We start from the raw sequence: 23,531 nt of genomic DNA on the forward strand, positions 1-23,531 counted from the left end.
CTTCAGATTTGCTATAAAAAAAGAAACGGCTCCATGTTTTGCTATTGTTAAATATTTAATGTAACAGTTTACACTTATGTGGACAACGTATTTCAGTTGTTCATTGATCGACAACGAAAAACCGAGCACAAAGTTACGTGTGTGCGCACACACAACAGAGTCATTGTTAACAATCCTAAAATCTGTTTACAGCAGTTGGAAAGGTTGTGTTTCAGTCAGTGCTTGAAGTGGTTCCGTACTCGCCGGTACGCAGTATTTGCGCCTCTTCGTTTTTCTCTTCAAAGTACTGGCATTTTTCAGCATCTGCTGGTGCTGAATAACAAGGAGAGGTCCAGCACCTGTTTTTCTCCACTTCAACCACTGGTTTAAGTCATTTCAATCAGCTATTATATTTGGGTATAAAGCATTAAAATCATAAAATAGAAACATTTCCTCCAAAGAGATAAGGTTGACCTACTTCATTAATTCTGAAACCAGAATCGTCTCCCATTAACACTTAATCAGGCCATTAAAGTCTCCCCCTCCCCAACAGCACACTTTATTTTCATTGGCATAAGGCACAGGAGTACTAAATTTAGATCTTTTTAAATACCTTTAAATTATATACGATATACATTTTCAATTGTATTTTACAGTTAGCTTCACTAAATCAACATTTCTATTTACTATGCACAAACGTTAGATGAGTAGCAAGGTGTGTAGCTCCATACTGAAATAGCGATATCTGTCACATTACCGTTCAGCGAATGTTCGAACTGTGTATGCGTGAGAAAATCTATTACAAAACAATGTCCTGGAATGGATACATTTATAGTGGTGTGCTCTTTACACGATTACAGCAGATTCAACATTAAACAAAGGTGAATGATAAGCCTCCGATACTGCGGATTTTGCTATTTTCAGCAGAGATGCTTTCTTAAATACAACTACCGATAGAGCAAGGGTAGGGAATGCAATGACCCTGCACCCACAATTCCAGCCATCGAAATATCTGTCAAATATATCAAGACGTTTAAGTGTGCCTAACACCATTGAAATCACACCAGACAATTATTGCATGAACATATTTTAAGTGCAATATGTTCACTTTTATGTTCAGCAGTACTTGTTCACCGTAATAAGTGTAAACCCCTATGTGTCTATAAACAATGCTAATTTCGAGAGTTTCACATTTACTTTGACCGAGTTTATTGTTTGATGCTACTTAGTCACCTTGAGTGCTATCGTTCCACTCAATTTAATCATTAAAAACTTACCTGTGACCACCGAGGCTGTCACAAACTACTGAGACTCGTGACAGACTGGTTCCTAACTCTACACTAGCTTGCCATGAACATTTGTGATGAGGGACAGCAAGTACGAGCCAAGAACAGCACCCAAGCTCCTGGACCTTTTCTCAGAAACAGCGTGTACCAAAGGACTGCTCAACTCTCATTCCTGTAAGGCCACATACTATAGGAACTTCAAAGCATAGAGCAGAAGACTGCCAGCTTCTTCATATAATTCATGCAGGACACAGCAGTGGCCTTGTTAAGTTATTTACCAAATGGGAACTTTTAGTGAAACAGTCTAAATCAGTTAAAAAAAAAGAGAGAATAGAATTTACTTTAACAAGCTCCTGCAATACTACAGGCTGCAGGAATGAGAGCTGAGCAGTACTACTCTGACACCTTCAGTCCCTAGTTATGGCTTCTGTTTTTCATACTTGCTCTGTGCTGCACAAGTCCTCAGTACTTACTTATATCGTGATAGACATGAGTGCCCACCAAAGCAACTCCCTCAGGACTAAGAACAAAGATGGAACATACAGTGCTGAAGCAGCACTGCAACACCCTCCTCCCTATGTCCTCCCACTCCCTGTCTGGTTTCTACCCAGCAGCAGTAAGATAACCCACCACCATTATGGACCCTTCCAGTGCCTGGAAGGGCAGATCAAATCAGCCCAAAATGTCGGTCATCAAAAAGCCACAGTAGGAAGAAGTAGGGGAGGAGTGATGTTAATAACATAACCTGAGAGGCACTTGGTAAAGGACCAGGGCCTTCTTCACTGAAAGGGGAGATTGTGGGAGGGGATGAGGCATCATTCAGAGCAGAGAGTCATCTGTGCATCCTCCTTCCAGCCCATAGCGAAATTCCTGCAGATTGGATATCCCATAGAAGTGGATGAAGGCAGCTGCCACCACTAGAACGTGGAAGATCTGGTGTGACTGGAACTGTACGGCAGAGAAAAGGCCAAGTGAGTGAGGAAGGTGCGAGTTGTCATCAGTGAGAAACACGGGGGAAGCTGGAGGGCCTTGGCAGGCTTACCCAGATGTCGCATTTGCCGGGGAAGAAACGCTCAGGGATACGAGCTGCGTAGAGCCCAGCGCCTGTGATGTACATGGCACCCATCAGGTAGAACCAGCCCATCTGGCCCACTGTGGTGGCTTTGACAAAGCCTTCCGCGATGGTGAAGTGCATTGTGGGTACAATCCCACTCAGTCCCAGACCCATGAAGACCCCTGTGATTGAGAAGAACAAAGGCTAATAGCTTTCATATATGCTACAACCATTAGAGCAGCGTTTCTCAACCCAGTCCTTGGGGATCCCCCAGACAGTCCACGTTTTTGCTCCCCCCCAGACTGTCCACATTTTTGCTCCCTCCCACATCCCAACCAGAAGAATTGTCTTGGCCAATACTGCAGGATCCCACTGGGGGGAGCACATAATCATATAGCTGAGTATTAACTGGTTCTTAAACAAAATTCTTCATGCAATAAAGAAAAAGCACGACATTAAGAATGAAACTATGTGGAGCCACGTTGTCTGATAAGAGAGCCGGTTGCTGATCACCTGCGCGAGTGGGCCGGTGGCGGGGTGTGGCGAAGCGATCCCACTGAGCGACGATGATGGCGGCGATTCCCAGCATGCACACCACAGAGAGGTAGATGAGGCGTGGTTGTGGGGAGCAGTAGAAGGAATAGTAGAGCCAGGGCACAAAGGAGCCCATGATCAGGAGGGCAATTCCCGAGTAGTCCAGCCTGGGATGAACCGCGACAAGGGAGAATTCAGACTTTTATCCACATAAGACCATATCACTGACCGGAGGCCAAGTCAGCTAAAAAACTGTATAAGGAAATAAGGGGGGGTTGGGCTCAGTACAGCTGGGCATTGTCTTAAAAATAATATACAATATTTTAATTTAAAAATATCAGAATGAATTATTGTCCAACCCCCCTTCTAAAAAAAGCATGCATTATCATTCATTGTTTTAGATAAACAGTCAAAGCTAAATGGACACAGGAGGAGAAAAAAGAAGAAAAAATACAGAATCTCCCAATATTTTTGAGTTACTAATAGCTGGACTGTGTCTGTACAAAGTGCAACTACATTAATAATTATAAAACTAAATCACAGACATGTCTGGTAAAGTGGCCTTTAAGCATGATACTATGGGGACAATGTACCCCATTTAACTTTCAGATTGTGCATTTTTATATGTATTTATTAATAATTGCACTGTATCCATTCATCACTGGTAACTATAAGCGAAGACTACTTAATGTGAAGTGCTTATGCAAACAGTCAAAAATTAATAAAAATTTTCCAGTAAAAAAATCTGGAAAACCAAAGGGTGTTGCCGGCTTTTGCTGAAAGACATTACAGCTGGAAAACTAAATTTTGAATCTAAAAATAAATTTACCATGTCTTCGGAGTTAAGGTGTAAACCTGAACCCGCTTTCCAGAGTACGCTCCACTATTTGCACTTAAAGAAGGATATCAATCGGGGATGTGTGAATCAATACTGAAATGTCAATTCTTTGAATCTGAATGTTTTCATTGTCATTTCATTTTGAGAATCGATTCTAATGTTAAAATACAGATTTTTTTACCAGGTAATAAAAATTTTATATTTATATATTAATTTAAATATTATTAATAAATAAAAATACATAATCTGAAAGTTAAAATGGTATACATTGTCCCCCATGGTCTATTGCTTTGTCAATAGTTCTGATTTGACAATGCCGAACTTCCCAACTTAGAAGAACAGTTAAAACACTATTACTGCAATGGACAATGCTTGTGAATGTTTTTTTTTCCCATTTAAACTGTGTTGGAAACATATGCTTGGTCAAATCACAAGTTCTGTTATCATGCTTGGTGTTTAGCCTGAGCCTACCTCCCCAGCAATGCCGATAACTGCTCGTTAGTCACTGTCAGACAAACACCAAGTTAGCTGTCTAATATCATCGATTACCAGGACTGTCATCATATCACCCAGCCCTGCGTCAGAACCCCTTAAAATAGTTTGCCCAAAAAGGACTCCACCACACACACACGCACACACACACACATGTGCCTGCAGGAGACAATGCTTCCATCCATATGCATTTATGTAGAGTAATAGAATGCCTGAGGGAGGGTGGAGACGTACTTGGAGAAGGTGCGGGACACTTTCTCAGAGTGGCAGTAGACTGTGTGGAAGAGCCAGGAGAAGCTGAGACAGAGCACAGCGCCCAAGAAGAACATCCCAAACACCACCTTCTCCTGCAGTGGGGCCGTGAAGGACATGTTGGGCCTCAACATGGTGAGAGTGCCCAAACACAGGAACAGGATCAGCCCTGCAACACAGGGACAGGATCAGCACTGCAACACAGGGACAGGATCAGCCCTGCAACACAGGGACAGGATCAGCCCTGCAACACAGGGACAGGATCAGCCCTGCAACACAGGGACACCAAGACAAATTCAAACTGTGTACACAGACCTCAGCACACAGATCCACTTACCAGGGGATACTCTGTCACATAATCTAGATTCAAACAAATATTCATTTAAAGCTCATAGGGCATTTTAACGTAATCACTTTTCATTTAACCGCAATACAATTATTGCAATTCCAGATTTAAAACTGAATGTATGAGAGTTGCAAATAACAGTGGGATTAATAATGATTACTGTAGTTGTGGTTAAAGAAATATGCATATACAAATATTTATATACAGTGCTATGGCATCTTGTTTCCACAACCCACTGCGATACTCCAAAACCGCATATGCTTAGTGCCTATTTACTTTGCATATACACCTATTCCCAACCGGTTATATGCTTTAAATCATGCCTAGATTACAAAACTGTAATTATACAATGTAAATTCTATGTAATAACAGTATAGTAGTTGCTATGATGTATAGTTAAGGCAAGAATTACAAAAAAACATCATGCATGCACAATACAGTAAGGTACAGTATAGTGTGCTAAAATGTGTTATATATATATAAATGACAAATAAAATGACTGATAAAAAAAAAAAAATATGCGTAGGGTTGGTATGTGAGGGGGGCATGACAGGAAACGTCTGAGAAGGACCGGCTTAAGGGGGCGTTATCTGCTGACCCAGGAGGTGCGTCCAGATGTTTCCCGTCTCTGTGTGGATCCTGAAGATGCTCCCAAAGCAGGCACGGAAGGAGGGCATGGGGGGCCGGTGTCCGTGCAGAAGGTAGTCGTTGTCTTTCAGCCACTCGGGCAGCAGGTGGTATGGGATGACCCTCCAGCGACCCTCCCAAACCTGTCACGAGTAAGGGGAGAAGAAACCAGTGTAACCGAGTGACCCCTCCGCTGCCGTTAACGAAAAAGCCCAAACTACTGGTGGTTACTTGACCTTGTGCACGAACTCCTCCATCTTCTCCATAGCATGGTGGGCCTGCAGAGGCAATGTAATCACCCGTACGCTGTCTTCATCCTCCTCATCCTCTGTGTCTTGAAGGGTCGACGGGCCTCCTTGTTCTGTGGACCCCTGGTGACATAAACATCCTCATGTTTTCCTCTTTTTCTCAAGGTGGTAACAAGTATACCAAAGAAGTTTCAGACACATATAATATTAAATGCAAAACAGAGTAACATTCACAAAGGGTGCAAGCCACTAACTCTGCCCTGTACACCCCAAGCCACACACTTTCCCTGCAAAAATTTTTTGCATTTTATTCTGTGAAACACACACATTTCATGTAGGGGCACCATGACAAAACCACTGCCTTGTAACACAGACACATTACCTCTTCAAGCAGAGGCCCCATTTCAGTCAGCTCCACATCACCAAAGGGGCGGCTCTCCTCAGAGACGCTACAGTCCACATCACTGGCTGGGCAGCTGCGGGTCGACATGGGGGGTACCGTCGTCCAGCCGTCCCTACCCGCAACCCCCACCCCAGAGCAACTGCTCTCAAGCACTCAAACACACAAACGCTCACTGCTGGGTAAACTCAGACTGCGTTGATCAAACCCTGTGCAGTATACCACAGGCAGCTCCAACAGGGATCTTCCTCCGATCTGTTTCTCACTGTAATTCATCTGTGGAAAGAGTTTTTAAATTAGAGCTTTGAACGTTCAATAAACATTCATAGTTTCAAATAAAACATTAATCCAATTTAACTTAAGAATGGGGAAAACTTCAGAAAAAAAACATACTTAAGCTGTATTTGTAGTACAATATCACCATTCTCTCACCACCTAAATGAACAGATTTTCATCACTTGTTTGGCAAATGAAACATGAACCCAATTAAACTTCCAGCTCACATAGCCACAACAAGGCAAAAACAACAGTTACTTCATTTAAAAAAATCTTATGGATATATATTTTGAAAAAGAAAAACTAAAGATTGTATAGGAGTGGGACAGATCTCAGAGAAAAACATACCTAAAATGTATTTATATTAAAATATAACCATTACCTCACTACCTACATGAGCATATTTTATTCACTTGTTCGGCAAAGATGCCACTTGCAAATAGTATGATAAAAAATGTTTGCATAAATGAATATCAAAACTATCAAGTTTTATGTAAAAAATTGTACAGAATTCTTTGTGTGTGTGTGTATACATGTGTCTTGTCCGTTTCTGTATTCTGTGCTTTCAATTTTCTGCCAAAACTGCTATGTTTAAGAAAAACTTCTTTTCAATGTATGTATCTGATCGCTGAGTCTTAGTTTCCTAAAACTTGTTCTTTTTCTCTTATCCTCTCCTGGACCATATCCCTATATATGAAGATAACCTACTTAAAGTAACTAGAATCTTGCTTTGTTCAAGAAACTGTTTAAAAGTATATAATTAAATAAACAACATGAGACTAATTCCATTACCACAATGGATGGACAAAAATGCTAAATATTAAATGACGCGTTTTACATGACAATATCATGATAAACAATAAAAATCATAACAGAATCATGTCAAACACCCAAACTGACTAGGGGACGATTTGAAGGGACTAACGAGATCAGCTGTCATATACCAAAATTCATTTTCATTGAATGTTTGTAAATAATATTTTAAGTGATTAAAGAAGCTAATTTACTTGTTTGCTTAGCTGAACACCGGCAGAATATAAATGGAAATTATCGCACGTCACGTTTACGTGGCAGCTTTATGGGGTCAGTGTAATTGACTGCTCTCTAACTAGCAAATTAGACATGAAACATCAAGTTCGTCTGAAGGTTTAGCTTTTAATACGTTATTAAAATTACAGTCGTTCTTATTTAGATTTACTAAATTGGATTAAGCATACATCGTAGTTCCGTATTTGTTTGAATAATTTACTCGCATAATCTCCGCACTTACTAGTTTACCTAACCAGCTAGCTTTGGAGCTAGCTTTTTTGTAAGTTTTAGCTGTACAAAAAAATTCTGTCGGTACTGTATCCCGGCTCAAACGCCATCAGGAATTAACATGTCATTTAATGTCATCAGACATTCTTGCAACCAAGTAATAAATCTCATACCCTCATGACAGTTTTTAAATGTACACTAGTGAAATATCCTTGGTTTCGGGTAAAATAAAAAATGCTTGCATAATTTGGAAACACATAAATCAAGCTAGCTAGCTAGTTAGCAGGTTAGCTTTCCGTCTTCTCCTGTGAGTATTAGAATGCCGACATCGACAACTTCCTATGTCTGCTACCTTAACAGCTTAGCCAATGATTTGTTCGATCAAAATTAAACAATGGTATAGCTTACATAACATATGTATAATATCATTAAATTCTTACCGAAACCGTCTACTAGTCTGTCACTTTTTCCCGTGTGGGGGTTCGTAGGTCGGCGTGTGACGTCGTGTCAGTTTCGTAGGCGGAAGTAGTCGGGCGCGAGGAAGACGTTATGTGTAGTTGGAAGACGTCTGTGTATGCCAAGCTGTTATTAAATTACTGAGGTTATTTAATAATTAAGCAGGTATAAATGTGGGGAATAATTCAAACTGCCGTCCAGAAGTGATGCAATAATATTTCTTTACTGATTCACCCTGACAACAATAACCCAGGTGCACCATAAAAATCGGCAGGCAGGAAGGACTCCCAGTAGCGCTTATTAGCATGAGGAGCCAGCAGATGACCACTCACTGCATTAAAAAAAAAAATGGTTTAATCCTTGTTCTGCTGGCAGGAGGCTGCATGGCTGGCTGCTTCCAAGCTCAGCATTTCTAAGACAGCAGTACACAGGAACAAGGTGAAACAGAAGATACTGGGAACGACCAATAAAGGTCAGAAGCAACTTTGTAGTGCCGGAGATGACTGCCAACTTATCCAACAGTTTCTCATGAAATGGAGGATGACATCTAGTGACCTTCAAAAGGAATGGGAAACATTAATATTAAGTACAGGTGTGAGGTGCACTGCTAGGACAATTCGTATCAGGCTCCTAGAAGCAGGTCCTATGAAGCAAGAAAGAAGCCCTTCATTAATGAATAATTTCTTTCGGTATTAATACAGTATCTATCTATCTGTCTGTCGGTCTTTCTAGAAAGAGGAGAACCAGGCTGCAGTTTGCAAAATAAATTACATTGTTCACAGACACACACCCTTAAATTCAGCAATGAGTGAAACAAAAAACTGTGCTGTGGTCTCAATTTTCTTCCAGAGCTGTAGGTGCTCCAAGAGACCGCCCCATGGAGTGGGTGGGCAGAATTTCATGTGAATCGGCCAGATGCAGAGCTGGACTGGGATTAAATGTAGACCCTGGACTTTTGCCCAGACTGGTCCACCACAGGTACATATACACTTTCCATATCAAGTCAGTCATTTTATTAAAGTGAATATACCTCACTGTTTTGCTACATCCATAACCAGGAAGCATTCTTCAATATCCTGAAGAAAGTTTTGTCAGTTTTTCTTGGGGCTGCACTAGCATATTCACATGCGCAGTGAGGTGATGGATCTGTTTACGCTTGCTGTTTACACAACATGCACAGTGATGCCTGAAATTACCTAGTTTACCATAATACTATTCATCCTTTGATCACTGGGTGAATAAACCTAAAAAATTTTGAACAATAATGTATTTTCAACAGTAACAGTATATTTCATTAAAAAAAACATCCACCCATCTTCCACAATTGCTCCAGTACAGCTTTTATTTCTCTTACCTGCTCCTATAGCTACACCTTTTGGACCATATAAAGGTGTAAGGAAGCCGATAAGAAGAATATTGATGAAAAATATACGTAGAATTAACATTCCCAAGTACCCAAAGGTATATTATAGTAGCTTATATGGAAAGATAAAATTTACATTTTTACTTGTGTTCATTTTTGTCTGTGTCTCAAACTGTTCAACTTCATTTTTTCTTTGTCTGCGGATATTTTTTTCCGCTGAACGAAATACTGTATATAGTAAGGCCATGTATTTTCTTCTTGGTCGATTAATTTGCAATCACTGCCGACGCAGTTCTGTACTGATAATAGCCCTAAGTAATACATTTTCAGGAATACCATCAGAAGGGGGTGCTACTGCACACTGGAATCAGGACAAAGTTGTATCATCGCAGTCTAACAGATGCCTGATGTTTACGTAAATCTATTATATAACCACAGCAACTGCAGCCGTGGCACAAGCCATTACTGCACGTAAGTATAATCACATATTGTAATACAAAGCTAGCAGTTTATCTCTACCAGCAACTTATAAAAAGTGATCATTTATGGTGAAACTTCTTCACTTATTAATTCCTGTCCCAGAGGTGCGCGGCACGCCATCGTCCAATCAGAATTGCTGATTTCTTTAACGCACGTGCTACATTTTCATTCCTCAAAACACGTCGTTATGAAGGTGGTATAGGTACTAGTCTTTTACTGAAACTAGTCGCTTCCGGTGTAAACTAACGTCACCTACGCTGGGTGAACTTGGGTTAATCTGTTAAAGGTCCCGCCATCTTAAAATATATTTAAGGGAGCCACACTGAGAGAACACTGCATTCTCTGATGAAACTTTGTGTAATTTAGAATATTTGTCTTTCATCACAGGAGAGCTGTCCCACGTTGTGTGCGTATTAGTAGTTAGTTAACTATGTGTGTGTGATTTAAACTCCCTTTAGGGTTTGGATATCGGTTTTGTTGGCGGTCGGAGGGAAACGGTATGCCGAGTCACGCGCTGCGCGTGGCGGTGGTGTGTTCGAGCAACCAGAATCGCAGTATGGAGGCGCATAACATCCTCAGGTAAATAACACGGAGCTGTGTTTGCAGGCCAGGACGCTGTAAATGCAGAATTAATGACCTCTAGTCCAGTAGTTAATCATAAACCGTTTCATAGCTAGTTTCTGATTGTGCAGTAACTGAGGTAAGTAATTCCGTGTTGAAAACGGGAATGTTTTAAACCTGTCAGCTTGGATTCTACATTGCAAACACGAGGTAAAATAATTTATAGTTGTGCTATGAGACCGTTCCATTGTAGTAAGCTAGTGTTGGAGCAAGTTATATGAGCTATATGCAAATAAAGGTGCATCGTAGTGTGGAAAATAAACCTTTGATTTCACTGCATCGGAATGTTTACTATTTTGTTACATAATAGTTATTAGTTGTGGTCCAGTCTTCGATATAATAAAGATACAGTGGCTGCAATGACAGCTGAAGATGAAAAGGATTCTCAATTCCGTGGTTCTTGGAGGGATTCCATCAAGGTCGCTAACAAATCTGCGCGTAATTGAATCAGCGTGCCTTTAATTAGCGTTGATTCCCACTTAAAGCTAAAGCTATTCCAATAAGCAGCACGTACCTTGTTGCCGATAACTCAAACCAAGCTTGTTAAAGCCCTCGTCGTGCACGAGCACAGGGTATTTAACCAGCCCTGAACAATTGATTGTCGATTTGAGCAATTATTTCACAAAAAGAAGGCAAGATGAAAGCGGTGTTCGCCACAAATGCTGGTTATGTACTTATGAGGATTACAAGGATGTAATTACTGGCTAGGCAACAGTACTACTGTTAACAAGGCAATTGAAGTGATATGGCAAAATATCACTGGAGGTTAAATGCGTATTTAAGTAGCTGTTTGACTCAGTTGGTAGAGTCTGACTGGCAATCTAAGTTGCTGGTTCGCACCCAGTCCTTCTGTGCCCTTACGAAATTCAGAAATTTATGTAAAATAAGAAATGAGTTGTATAGGATCTTCAGTAAGTGTCATATTAAAAGATCCAACATGACTGTATATTGTTATGAAATCGCTTCAACTACTGAATTAAATAAAGAAAAAAGTCTGGGCTGTAGTCTGTAATAAAGACCAGGGTGGTCCGTTAGCTGCCCTAATAAATGACGCATCAGATAATAACATGCACAGGTTTGCAGTCTAAATTGGTGCTTTATTTTCACAGCTTTTAAGTGTCAAACGAGACAAACGTTCCTCATTAAATATTCACAATAAATGTAAGAGGTTAAATGCTCAGTCGGACAACAGGTGTTAGTAAAGATATGTAGATGAATAAGAATCCGAAGCTGAGAACACTGCATCACACATCTCTATCAGTTGTTTATGCAGTACATTTGATACAGTTTAATATTGGTCCGGACTGCTAATAGTTTTAAAATGTCCATTTCTTCATTTTAGTTGCGCAAGCTTTCAACTGATTATGAAACACAGGATGATATATCATGTGATTTTATTTTTATGGGTCCCCTTTTTGATTACCAATGAAAGAATCTTAGTACAAGTAAAATCCTGATCTTTGTTTAATGATAGGTCATTCAATCACAGACGCATCACATTTTAATGCCGATATTTTAGATTTGAAATTACTTGAACATGCATGAGTTACGTGGTTGTCTGTATCACAGTTTCTATTGACTTCGCAGAAATATGTTCATTGCATTTAAATATTGTGAAATTCCTTTGGGCTCAACCATAGTCTTGTTGATCAGTTGGGTTAGTAGGAGCCTGGGACAGGAATAATGCTGGCAATCTTTCTTTCTCTCCCTCCTTAACTTCCTGTGCAGCAAGAGGGGTTTTGATGTACAGTCATTTGGCACTGGGACCCATGTGAAGCTACCTGGTCCAGCACCGGACAAGCCCAATGTGTATGACTTCAAAGTCACCTATGAGCAGATGTACAACGATTTGGTGCGCAAGGACAAGGAACTGTATCCCCCCCCCCCCCCCTCGCACTTCTCACAGGTCTCAAACACTCATACAGCATAAGAATACTTCCTTACTCTGTATAGCCTCTTATTTCCTCGATGAGAAAGAGACCTAGGGAATTTTTTGTGTTAAGTGTAATGGTACACTTATTCACAGTTCACAGACACACACACAGTTTGGTGCGAACATCAGTTTTGGGTAAATGGTTTGGTGTAATTTGGGTTCAGCAGGGAGAACTGAAGTAATTTCTTTAAACTACAAACACAATTAGAAATACTTGTAAGCCAAAGACAATGCCTCTATCAACATGTTTGGGGGGGGAGAATGATGTTTATTTGCATTTTCTATAAATATGTAAGTAAATGCTATCTTAATCCTGTCAGTATGCTGAGTACGGTAGCATATCTGTAGCGATAAAAACCCCTATAGCCGTATTTATTTTTTAGCCTGGTCTGAATTTCCTGGCAAAAGTGCCTTAAATGCCACGGGGAGACTAATTTATAGAGGTGGTTTCTGCCTTGACACGCATGGATGGCGATTTATCAAATCATTAGCACATTGGATATGTTTCCAATAATGTATACATGCAAGATGGGCCTAAGTGACCTGAGAGAGGCTAGTCTTATCAGTGTTGTGTATTTTATTGGGTAACCGAAATGTTCCCGAACTGCCGATTATGACTGACTGTAACCAGTATTAGCTATAACCAACTGAAAGCCACAATTAGTATAATGCCTTCCATGATGAACATCTATTTGTGAATTTAGGTTCTGTCTGTGTCAGTTTTTCATTTCATTGCGAGTACAGAATCGAACACAATGTACCTTTACCGGTAATACAAATACACATTAATTTGCATTATTTAAAGATGCATGCGGTGTGGCGCAAAATGCGTAATTAGTCTTGCTCACTGACCCCGTAGCGTCAGATTATGTCCGCTAGTGGTGGACACCAGGTGGGATCAGAACAAATGAAACAGGTTGCCTTGGAGACCTCACCCAGGTGGAGTACCAAAACGGTGATCACCTTTTGTACGATGTCGTATTGCTAAAACCAATCAGGTTCTGTCTATTTGATGTGTAATGCCAGGGGACAGATAATTTATGCCATCTACTGTTGTATGTGTATAATGACATGTAAATTCTACGAATATAAGATGACCCCAGTTTTCTAGTTGTAATTCTTTTGGAAAAAATACAGCGGATCATTTTCAGGCCAATATGTTATAAGTTTCAATATACAGCCGTGGAAAAAATTGAGACCACAGCACATTTTTTTTGTTTCACTCATTTCTTCTCTGTTTCTCATTAATGAAGGGCTTCTTCCTTGCTTTATGGGGCCTCAGTCCTGCTTCTAGGAGCCTGATACAAACTGTCCTAGCAGTGCACTTCACACCTGCACTTAATGCTTCCCATTCCGTTTGAAGGTCACTTGATGTCATCCTTCTATTCATGAGAAACCGTCGGATAAGTTAACCGTCATCTCTGGCATTAGAATGTCGCTTCCACCTTAAACCTGGCTGGTTTCTGGTCATTCCCAGTGTCTCCTGCTTTACCTTAATTTTGTGTACTGCTGTCTTAGAAATTTTGAACCTAAAATCACCCTGCTGCTCAGTGTAGCCTTCTGCCATCAGAACCACAATTAAACCATGATTTAAAAATGCAGATTTGTTTAAAAATATAGAGTGGTCTCTTATTGTTTTCCACGGCTGTATGAGAGTGGATGAGTGTTTTTGCGTTATGTCTGCACTGAGTAGCTAAAACTAAAATTTGAGGTCTAGGCAAAGACCATGGTCAGCCCTTTTTATCTGTAGTAGACACTGCAAAAATTGTGAAAAATACATTGGTCTCATCTAATCAGTACAAAATGTGGTGAAGATTTGTAGTGATGATAGGTACCTTCTATAACAGTCCAAGTAGCATAGAGAAATTGGTCTCAACCCTAATTAAAGCGCTAACCAAGACCTAATCTGTATCATCTCAGAAGGTCTTGAGGGTTAAACCACACGCTTTGAAATCCGTTCTGGCAGTAGGAGTGAGCGTGTTTGCCTGCCTTTAATTCTGCTGGTTTGCTGATGAATGAAATTTCAGAAGAATAATTTTGCTGTTGTTATTTTGTGATGTCCTGCACCACATTCATTCATTCATTCATTCATTCATTCGATTTTGTTCATTTTTGTCTATTAGGTAACTGCTAATTTGTGAAGCTAACTCTTTCAGACCAGTTACCTTCAGCTGGTTCCACTATTAGTAAATCCAGTAACATTTTCTTGCAGATAAATTGAATAAAGTATAACAGTCAAAAACATTTGTAAACCCTAAAGTTATACATATTTGTTCCTGTCTGTTGTGAGTGTGTCTGCAATAGTATCTGGCACGCTGTTGGCTGACTACATGTAGACACAAGATGTGATTGGTCAGTAACTTTTTGGATTTAAGGTAGTCTGCGCTAAATGTGAGTGAAGGAAGATAAAACCCATTTAAACTGAGGTAAGCAGAAAACAGGGGCATGTATCACAAAGCTGGATTTCTTGCTCAGCCAGATGGGATCAGATTGGTTTTAAGCTACCCTAGTTAAAAAGAACTTTATCTTCGTTCACTTATATTTTACCCCGACAGCTTTAAATCCAGAAAGTTATCCAGCTAAGCAAGAAGTCCTGCCTCGTGATACAAGAGAGATTTATTGCTGTAGAGTGTGTACAACATGCAACACCTTTTGATTCATTATGGAAGGTGGCTTTGGAAATGGCAGAGGTGATCCTCAGATGTTTATGATCAGACTAACATTGATGAATTGTGAATAGCATGTGGTTAATGTCATGACAGTAGTGTTCAAATCTGAATCCTGTGGCCATTAGCTGGTAAGTTTTATTTAATACACACGTAATGCACATCGCGATATGACCAAAATCTCATCCTGATAATGATATATATCACAATATAGCATATTTTCAGTAAATTCAATGACTAAATGGTTTATATAAAATGCTCACATGGAAACATACCCATATTTTGTTTTTTCCGTTTTATTTAGAAACTTTGCGGAAATTTCAAATTAAGAGTGTAACATAAGATATTAATATATGAAATATAAAATGGTAAATACAAAACCATGAATTGTTGGAGCATGTGCTGTAATATTTTGCGCAGTGTACACATGCACAGAAACCTATTGCGCATGCAGCCTTAGATTGGTCAGTGACAATCGAGGCCTTCATGCAAATTACCTCCTTGCATCTGTGTCATGTATAAGAGTGTGATTTGCAGCACAATGAAATAAACAGTACATTTAATATGAAACGATAGACGTGTTTCTATCGTCACACGATACATATGTCGCACAGCTTTACACATAAATATCAGTGCTTGGACTAATGTTGAACTGTGTGGTTGAGAGCATGTTCTCTACATAGTTGTGCTTATCAGCATTAATCATTGTAGCTGGTTAATTATGTAAACCTAATTACAGTTAACACAATGGAATATGATATTTCTGAACTGTAAACTGCTTTGGGTAAAACCCACCAGCGAAAACTAAATATGCTTAACGTACTTATGTAAACAGAATCAGAGTTATATTTTTGGTTAAATACTCTTCATTCAGTACTCACACAAGCATTTGCAGCAGACATAAAGTTAGGGGAAGACATTACAATTTACAATATGCCATGAAGCAAATTAGTGAAAAAGTAGTAATTTGCATATGAAGCGTCTTATTCTTCATGCACATAGGGGTTATTAATTAATGACCTTGAGATCAATTCTAAATTGACTCCAAGCTTTTCATGAACTGTGGATTCTTGATTACCTGCTCACTTGCCTTCAAAGAGCTTTCAATTAAGTTAGTCTCAGAAAACTCTTCAGAATCAGACTGTTATGAACTTCTGCTACATGAGTTTGATTCATTGTTAAATATTATTGAGTATTTCAAGGAGCAAATGCTGTGAAACCACACAGTGTATCTTTCAATCTTTCAGTGTTTACCAGAGGTTATGAAGGATAAGGAAAACAGGTCCTACTTTTTTTTATCAAAAGCAAAATGCGACCTGTCGTCGTTATTCTTCATAGATTCTCTGTTGTGGTCAGCACTCATATGCTGTTATAGCAGCAGGAGTGTAGCCTGTTTTCCTGTACTTCATTGTAGCAAAGGTTCGCCTGATTAATAGACATGTGGTAGACAACATGAATTTCAGTTATAATAGCTATTGTAAAGGGTGAGATGCTCTGATGTGCTTCTCATGCATACTGGCTCTTAAAGCACAAACAGTTCACTCAATACTTGCCTTTGCTCGTTTTTATTTTTTATCTTGCAAAACTAACAGTGTCAGGATTTTTGCAAGGTCATACAACAGAATATCGAAAATGCATTTTTTTAATGCATTTAATGAAATTGTAACATGACAGTAGACCTGCATCATCCAGCCACTTCAGACCGATTTATCAGACCCTTTATATCCTGTGATGTCCTGTGTCCTGTACTGTCACTGTAGCCAGCAGCCATTCATTTAATGTTTCCTCTGAGCATGTGACACACAGGTGGAAATTACATAAATACTTTACTAGGGAAACATACACCTGTGTGTGTGTGTGGTGGGGGGGCAAGAATCTTGTTTGTTTGGTTACTGGTTAAGGTTAGGGGGCTCAGTAGGGGTTGTCATAATTAGGATTAGGGTTATGCTTGTAGAAATGAATGGACAGTCCTCACAAAGATATAAATACACTCATACACGTGTGTGTATGTGTGTCTGTGTGTGTCTGTGTGTGTGTGTGTGTGTGGTTTTGTATATACTACCTTGTGGGGATCCAATGTAGAGTGCTCACAAAGATATGAATACATGGACTGCTGTGTGCATATATGTGTGTGTGTGTGGCTGTCACTGACTCACAGCTCTGCATGAAGTAAGTGTGTGTGTGTGTGTGTGTGTGTGTGGCTGTCACTGACTCACAGCTCTGCATGAAGTGTGTGTGTGTGTGTGTGTCTGTGTGTGTGTGTGTGTGTGAGTGACTCAGGCAAGGTAGGTGGATGGTTTCTGGCGCTGCAGAGGGAACAGTACACAAGCACTCCAGTCACTATCTTCCCCTTGTCCCCCTTGCTTATTCTCTGCCTCTCTCACTGTTCTCTTCCAAGAAAAACCCACACAGCTTCTCCTTTGCCCTTCAGGTTACCCTCCTATGTCAGACGTAGACATAATGTAGTGGGAGTTGGCAGAATATGTGCAGAGTGGATTAAGCGAGAATGATTTAAGCATGAAAGATAGTGAACGAAACCTTGATTGCCCTGAGTAGGGAATGCAATTTTCTGAAATTTAAATTAAAATATTCTTAGAAGTATATATATGTTTTTCTTTCTCACTTCCTGCACCCATCTCATATCTGTAGCACAGTGGTGACATAATTTGAATGCCAAACAGTGCAATGAGAGATACTGCATTTTTCTACCCTTGGCTGCTAATCTCATTTAGGACAACTGGAGAAGTGTGTTAATTTTACAGTCTCATTAATCAGACCCAGAAGGCCCCTATACATCTGTTATTGCATACAGTTGGCTTGCTGTCTAGGTTTTCTTTGGATGGAAAAAGGAGCATGTAAGACTCATCTTGAACAGTATTATTTAGTTTTATCTTTTATGAATATGGGTCCCACCAGGAGTCATTTATTTATCATTTGAAATGACATTTTCTTGAAATAAATGCTGCATATTAGTCAGAGTGCTTGCTGCTTTGGGAACTGGTACAGGGGGCCCACACCTCCAGGGTGTTTGATTGCCAGCCTTGCTTTGTATGTCAGATTTGCACATTTTCACTGCGTTTGCGTGGGTGTCCTCTTGGTGTTCTGGCATGCTTCCACAGTGCAAGCACATGCAGTTTGGCGACTTTGTGTCCATGAATTTCCCTTAGCATTCGCGAGCCCTGAGCAGCACTCTCTCCAGGTTGTGCCCTTTATATCCTGGGATAAATTACAGGTTCCTTGTGACCCTCTGATGGATAACCAGCTATGGACGATGGATTGCTGGGTGGGCTTTTTGCTGTTTAAGGGCCCTGACATGTGGTCTTCCTTGACCTACTGTGATCCAGATACACGCAAAATGGGATCCTGCACATGTTAGAACGCAACAAACGCATCAAGCCGCGACCTGAGCGTTTTCAGGACTGCAAAGAAAAGTTTGACTTAGTCATCACGTGTGAGGAGCGGGTCTACGATCAGGTGTTGGAAGGTCAGTCTGTCAGTGAACACATTTGCAAACTGTACTGGTATTACAATTTTGCACCCAGTTTAAAGTTCCCAGCTTGGTTTATCATGTAAATGTACGGTTGTCAGTTCCCTTTCTATGTTCCTGTCCATTTCAGACTTGAACTCTCGGGAACAGGAGACCTTCCAGCCAGTGCATGTCATTAACGTGGACATCCAGGATAACCACGAGGAAGCTACCCTGGGTGCCTTTGTCATCTGCGAGCTGTGTCAGTGTGTGAGTGACTCTCCTAACTTTACCTGTGTTTTAACGTTTGAGAGTCAAACAAATCACTGGGTCTCAGGATTCTGTTTGAACCTGGAAGCGTCAGTCTGTATCTGGGTAACTGGGTGCTTGCTTGGTGATGTGTACTTACAGTGGCATTAAAATACCAGTACACCCCTTTAAAAAATATCAACAAACGACAAATTTTAGATCTTAATTTCAAGAATACTGTTAGAAAAATATGGTAAAGTTGAAGAAGTTACACTTCAGTAGTTTACATTTAGTAATCATATATATATATATATATATATATATATATATAATGAACATTCTAATTTTTTGTGAGAAAAGAAACACAGCATTTGAGAAAAAGAACTTGATAAGTGTGACGCTTGGTGGTGGGAGTGTTCTGCTTTGGGGAGGCCTTGGCACTTCAGGGCCCGACCAACGTGTCATAATAACATCTACCAATGCTTGAGGAGAATATGACGGTCTTGGTCCTCACATGATAATGACTCCAAATGTACAAGCAATTCTGCAAAGGAGTGACTCAAATCAAAGGAATGGGGGTTATGGAATGAGCAAGGCGAAGTCTGGGCTTTAATCCAGTTGAAGTGGGTGGGGCTAGAGGAGGGCGGCACATGCAGGATGCCCCCCCACATCACACAGTGAGTGGAATCATGCTTAGAGGGATGGGAACAAAATCTACAGGTCAGTGTACAAATCTGAGATGGTTATAATAAATGTGTAACTAATTACCTTTTCCCCACAGAGAGAAATTACTTTTCTGTTGAATTTTGTTGAATAATTGATATCAAAATGTCATTGTTTTGTTAGATTTCACTTATGTCTATCAATACAAGTTTTACTATATACACATGTAAATGTTGAAAAAGATAAACTTCAAGTGGTCTTTACTTATTCTCAGCATTAAGTGAACTTGTAGTTCACTACAGTTATTCCATAAAGTAGCAATAAAAGTTTTTGCTTGACATATGAAAATGTTTTGACACTGAGAAAACTTATGGTTTTAGGCAAAGCAGGCAACATTTGCTGAGTGACATGGACTTGCAGTATGAAGGTTGCCATATAATTTTCCAGGACTATATTCTATATTACTCTAATTGAGACATGATGTAATTGCACTTATACTGCATTTTCTTCAGATTTAATATGCTTACGCAACACTTGTGAGTGAATCAGAGAACAGTGTCCTGTTTTCGTAAAATAGGATGGATCAAGCTCCCACACTGTGCTGTGTTTGTGTGCTAAAAATGTCTGCCTCACAAAATATTTCCCATATTCTTGATATATCCTCTATAAAAAGTAGCTGTAACGTTAAGGACACGGGTTTCCTTATCTTTACTGTAGAGGGCATCATATTGAGATACACAAAAAGCCACATGCACAAGTGTACACACCCACCTGCCTTCGAACAAGCTCACAGCACCACAGTGCACATGATCAAGGTGTATAACTCATTACTTCAAGAAAATTTCCCAATGTGTAAAATGGTGAATGTGAAAATAGCATTGGGTTAACCCATCCATCCATTGTCCAATCTGCTTATCCTACTGGGTTGCAGGGGGTCCAGAGCCTATCCCTGAAGCAACGGGCACAACCCTGGATGGGGGGCCAGCCCATCACAGGGCACACTCACGCACACCAGTCATTCACACATGCACACCTAAGGGCAATTTAGCAACGCCAATTAGCCTCAGCATGTCTTTGGACTGTGGGGGGAAACCGGAGTAGCCGAAGGAAACCCCACCACGACACGTGGAGAACAAGCAAACTTCACACACATGTGACCCAGGCGGAGACTCGAACCCAGATCCTAGAGGTGCGAGGCAACAGTGCTAACCACTGCACCACCATGCCGCCTCTTGGGTTAACCCAGTGGTTCTCAATCCTGCTCCTGAAGGACCCCCTGCCAAAATGTTTTAATTCCAACCCACACTACATTCAACCTGCCACTTTCATTACTAGCCTACTAAGGACTCTCTGTGCCTGATTAAGGTAGGGTTGGAATGAAAACATTCTGCCAGGGGGATCCTCCAGGAACAGGATTGAGAACCATTGGATTAAACCATAAGATATGCAAAATAATATTACAGTGTCGGCTGTGTTTGTGACCGTTTCTGACAGATCCAGAATACCGATGACATGGAGAACGAGATGGATGATCTGCTACAGGAGTTCGAGGAAAAGAGCAATCGATCCTTCCTGCACACTGTCTGTTTCTACTGACTATTGAACTCAAGAAGTGATGCTGTGTCAACCAGCTGAAACTTGTACAAGAGGCACATCATTCACTTGCTATCACTCGCCTACTAATGCAGAAACCCATTTATATGGACTGTATAACACTGAGGCATTAGCACTGAGTGCTTCCGTTAACCCTTGTGCTGAAGCAGTAACACATTGCAGCCAGTGACTGTGCTGTACATAGCATGAGCACATAGCTACTGGTAACTGCACTGCACTGAGATATTAGCATCTCCTTCTGTTGCACCTGCAGTGCCACTGTGTTTGCGCTCGCCTGCTTTAAGTCACGCAGATTCGTGGAGCGGCCGTTTGAGGGGTGGGGGAGCAGCACCTTGTTGCCTTAAACTAATTCTGGACACATTTGCTAGGCTCTCTCACCCTGGCAAATATGCCCAGGTGATGGCATGATGCCCTACTGTGTCCACTTTGCCAGCAAGGAGTGCCCTTCCCAGTGTGTCAACCAAGCCAGTGGGGTACATCTTATCCAGTCGGCTCATCTTTTTCTCACCTCCTGTTGAGTCAAACGCTCATGACAAAAAACATGCTGTAGCTCTAGGAAAAGTGACAGAGTGAGGTGAGGGGTCCTCTTCTGTGCTGCTGGCTTGTTCATGTGCTTGATCAAGGGAAACGATGACAGACACATAAATGAAACATTATCTATTCATAGCTATTTTTATTGCTTTTATCAGACTGACAAGTGTGTCTTTATATGTGCAGGTGTATTCAGATGAGTGCTTGATTCCTTTTTTGTGTTTGAGTATTAATTAGTAAGAATGCAGATCAACAATGAACCATAAAAGCCTCAGGGTTAAAACCTCATATATTACAGTTATTTATAAATTGATGTTTACATCTGAGAATCTTGAACTTTACTCAAATGTTGATTTAGCTCCATTAGGTTTTATAAATCATGCAAAATCTTCAAGTTTAGAGTGCTTGTAAGTCAGACAGCAAATACTTGAAGTGTAGTTTAATATTAAGAAGGGTTAAGGTCTTTGCTATATTCTATATCATGCATTGTTTGTCATACTGAATCCACAGTCACAATGCATCTATTGAGATGTTGGAAAGAATTCAAAAGGTAATATTTAATGTGGAAGTGCAGAGTCAAAATCACATCCTGACCAGTTAGTGAGTTTTCATGCACAAGGTCTGAGCTGTTTAACTAAGTCGTCTGAGCACCCAAACTACCTTGCTTCCAGTAATGCTGTCTTTTAGCTTTTTTCCAATGACTGAGTTGTTTCCCTTTCTTTGGATTGTATTATCATTAAGTTGGCTTATTTTAAGGTTAAATAGATCACATCCATCAGTCTTTTAACCACTTATCCTGGTCAGAGAGGTGAGAGACCCTGGAGTCTATCCCAGGCAGCACAAGAATAAGGCTGGAGTACAGCCTGGATGGGATGGCAGCACAGTGCAGTACACAAACACACAGGCACCCAATCATGCATTGTGGGCAGTTCACAGTGCAGTACACAAACACACAGGCACCAAATCATGCATTGTGGGCAGTTCAGAAATGCCAGTCAGCTGAACTGCCAGAGAAAGCTGGTGTAAACACAGGGAGAAGAGGTGGGATTTGAACCCATAGCCGTTAAAATATGAGGCAACAGTTCTGTCCACAAACATTTGATTAATTTTCAGGGTGCAATGTTGTCATTGGTAAAAGATAAAATAAAGGCTGTTCAATTTTAGGGTGATGTCTGGATGCACCTGTCTGAGGACTCACTTAAGAGCTATATGTAAAATTCCCTTTATATTGATGTAAACCTAGATAAAATCAATTATATATGTGTTATATAAATACTGTAGCATAAGTACACTGTTGCATAAATTAAGTTAATGTGATCTGACTAATGCTTTTTTTTATTCTCTTCACTGCAAGCTAACTATATTGGTTAAGCCATGGAAAGATGTGGGCAAACAATTGTTGGCTCACATCCTAGAAAGTTTTGTTAATGCGTCTGTAAGCTGTGGAATTATTTTGCCTAATGAACACGATAGGCTTCTGTTTTTTTCTCCACAATATTTTAACATTTGTAAGATACTGATTTCATGCCTAACTACCGGTATGTTGCGGTCACCAACATCCTCCGAAACATCCACTAAAAATGTCAGCGTCTCTGTGCAGCTGCCTTCTGATTGGCTCATCCTCCAGCCACACCAAGATCACATTGCTGTCCCTCTAAGATGCCGCTAACAGCAAAGTGCATTTTAATAGGAACCACCACCACTGGGAGAAAACCCCATTTCGAATTAAAACATGGTATCTCATAGCTTCCATTTCAATTCTCTAATGAAAATACATTATAAGTAGCAATGCTTAAGCATGCCTCTTTATTTAAATTACGTTATATATGGTTCTCAGTTGTTTCTTCTAGTTTTGTTCTTTCAGTAAGAAACCGTAAGAGAGCTCCCGAAAACGGATAAT

General features: G+C 40.3%; 2 protein-coding genes across 8 annotated transcripts; one reads left to right on the forward strand and one right to left on the reverse strand.

The window, feature by feature from the left end:
- Positions 1 to 1,739: 1,739 nt before the first annotated feature.
- On the reverse strand, positions 1,740 to 8,136 carry LOC111853923 (adiponectin receptor protein 1-like). Of its 2 annotated transcripts, XM_023831361.2 has the most exons (9): positions 8,030 to 8,136; positions 6,450 to 6,491; positions 6,039 to 6,332; positions 5,645 to 5,779; positions 5,380 to 5,551; positions 4,418 to 4,604; positions 2,833 to 3,020; positions 2,308 to 2,501; positions 1,740 to 2,213 (listed from the first exon to the last, which is right to left on the reverse strand). In XM_023831361.2, the coding sequence occupies exons 3-9, from the start codon at positions 6,144 to 6,146 to the stop codon at positions 2,085 to 2,087; spliced, it is 1,113 nt and encodes a 370-aa protein (XP_023687129.1). In that variant the 5' UTR covers positions 6,147 to 6,332; positions 6,450 to 6,491; positions 8,030 to 8,136; the 3' UTR covers positions 1,740 to 2,084. The 2 variants fall into 2 exon arrangements, with proteins under 2 accessions (XP_023687129.1, XP_023687128.1); XM_023831360.2 differs by lacking the exon at positions 6,450 to 6,491.
- Positions 8,137 to 8,316: 180 nt separating this feature from the next.
- LOC111853924 (RNA polymerase II subunit A C-terminal domain phosphatase SSU72-like) lies at positions 8,317 to 22,948 on the forward strand. 6 transcript variants are annotated; one of them, XM_023831363.2, is made up of 7 exons: positions 8,317 to 8,517; positions 8,895 to 9,023; positions 9,739 to 9,879; positions 10,347 to 10,467; positions 12,238 to 12,381; positions 18,453 to 18,592; positions 18,726 to 19,084. In XM_023831363.2, exons 4-7 carry the CDS (start codon positions 10,388 to 10,390, stop codon positions 18,992 to 18,994), a joined length of 633 nt encoding a protein of 210 aa, XP_023687131.1. In that variant the 5' UTR covers positions 8,317 to 8,517; positions 8,895 to 9,023; positions 9,739 to 9,879; positions 10,347 to 10,387; the 3' UTR covers positions 18,995 to 19,084. The 6 variants fall into 6 exon arrangements, 5 of the variants coding, with proteins under 5 accessions (XP_023687131.1, XP_023687133.1, XP_023687134.1 ...); XR_011983470.1 differs by lacking the exons at positions 8,317 to 8,517; positions 8,895 to 9,023; positions 9,739 to 9,879 and adding exons at positions 20,981 to 22,535; positions 22,588 to 22,948 and having other exon boundaries at positions 10,105 to 10,467; positions 18,726 to 18,844; XM_023831365.2 differs by lacking the exons at positions 8,317 to 8,517; positions 8,895 to 9,023 and having other exon boundaries at positions 9,718 to 9,879.
- Positions 22,949 to 23,531: the final 583 nt, after the last annotated feature.

Source organism: Paramormyrops kingsleyae, chromosome 18 (assembly GCF_048594095.1).
Source record: "Paramormyrops kingsleyae isolate MSU_618 chromosome 18, PKINGS_0.4, whole genome shotgun sequence".
Classification (NCBI taxonomy): Eukaryota; Metazoa; Chordata; class Actinopteri; order Osteoglossiformes; family Mormyridae; genus Paramormyrops; species Paramormyrops kingsleyae.

Excerpts from the sequence above, each read along its gene's own strand:
- LOC111853923 (XM_023831360.2), bottom strand. The coding sequence starts at position 6,146 with ATGTCGACCCGCAGCTGCCCAGCCAGTGATGTGGACTGTAGCGTCTCT. Across the intron at positions 5,552-5,644 it reads TGGAGGAGTTCGTGCACAAG|GTTTGGGAGGGTCGCTGGAG; the intron begins GTCAAGTAACCA and ends TACTCGTGACAG. Across the intron at positions 3,021-4,417 it reads GTGTCCCGCACCTTCTCCAA|GCTGGACTACTCGGGAATTG; the intron begins GTACGTCTCCAC and ends GGTTCATCCCAG.
- LOC111853924 (XM_023831363.2), top strand. The coding sequence starts at position 10,388 with ATGCCGAGTCACGCGCTGCGCGTGGCGGTGGTGTGTTCGAGCAACCAG. Across the intron at positions 10,468-12,237 it reads GAGGCGCATAACATCCTCAG|CAAGAGGGGTTTTGATGTAC; the intron begins GTAAATAACACG and ends CTTCCTGTGCAG. Across the intron at positions 18,593-18,725 it reads CTACGATCAGGTGTTGGAAG|ACTTGAACTCTCGGGAACAG; the intron begins GTCAGTCTGTCA and ends TGTCCATTTCAG.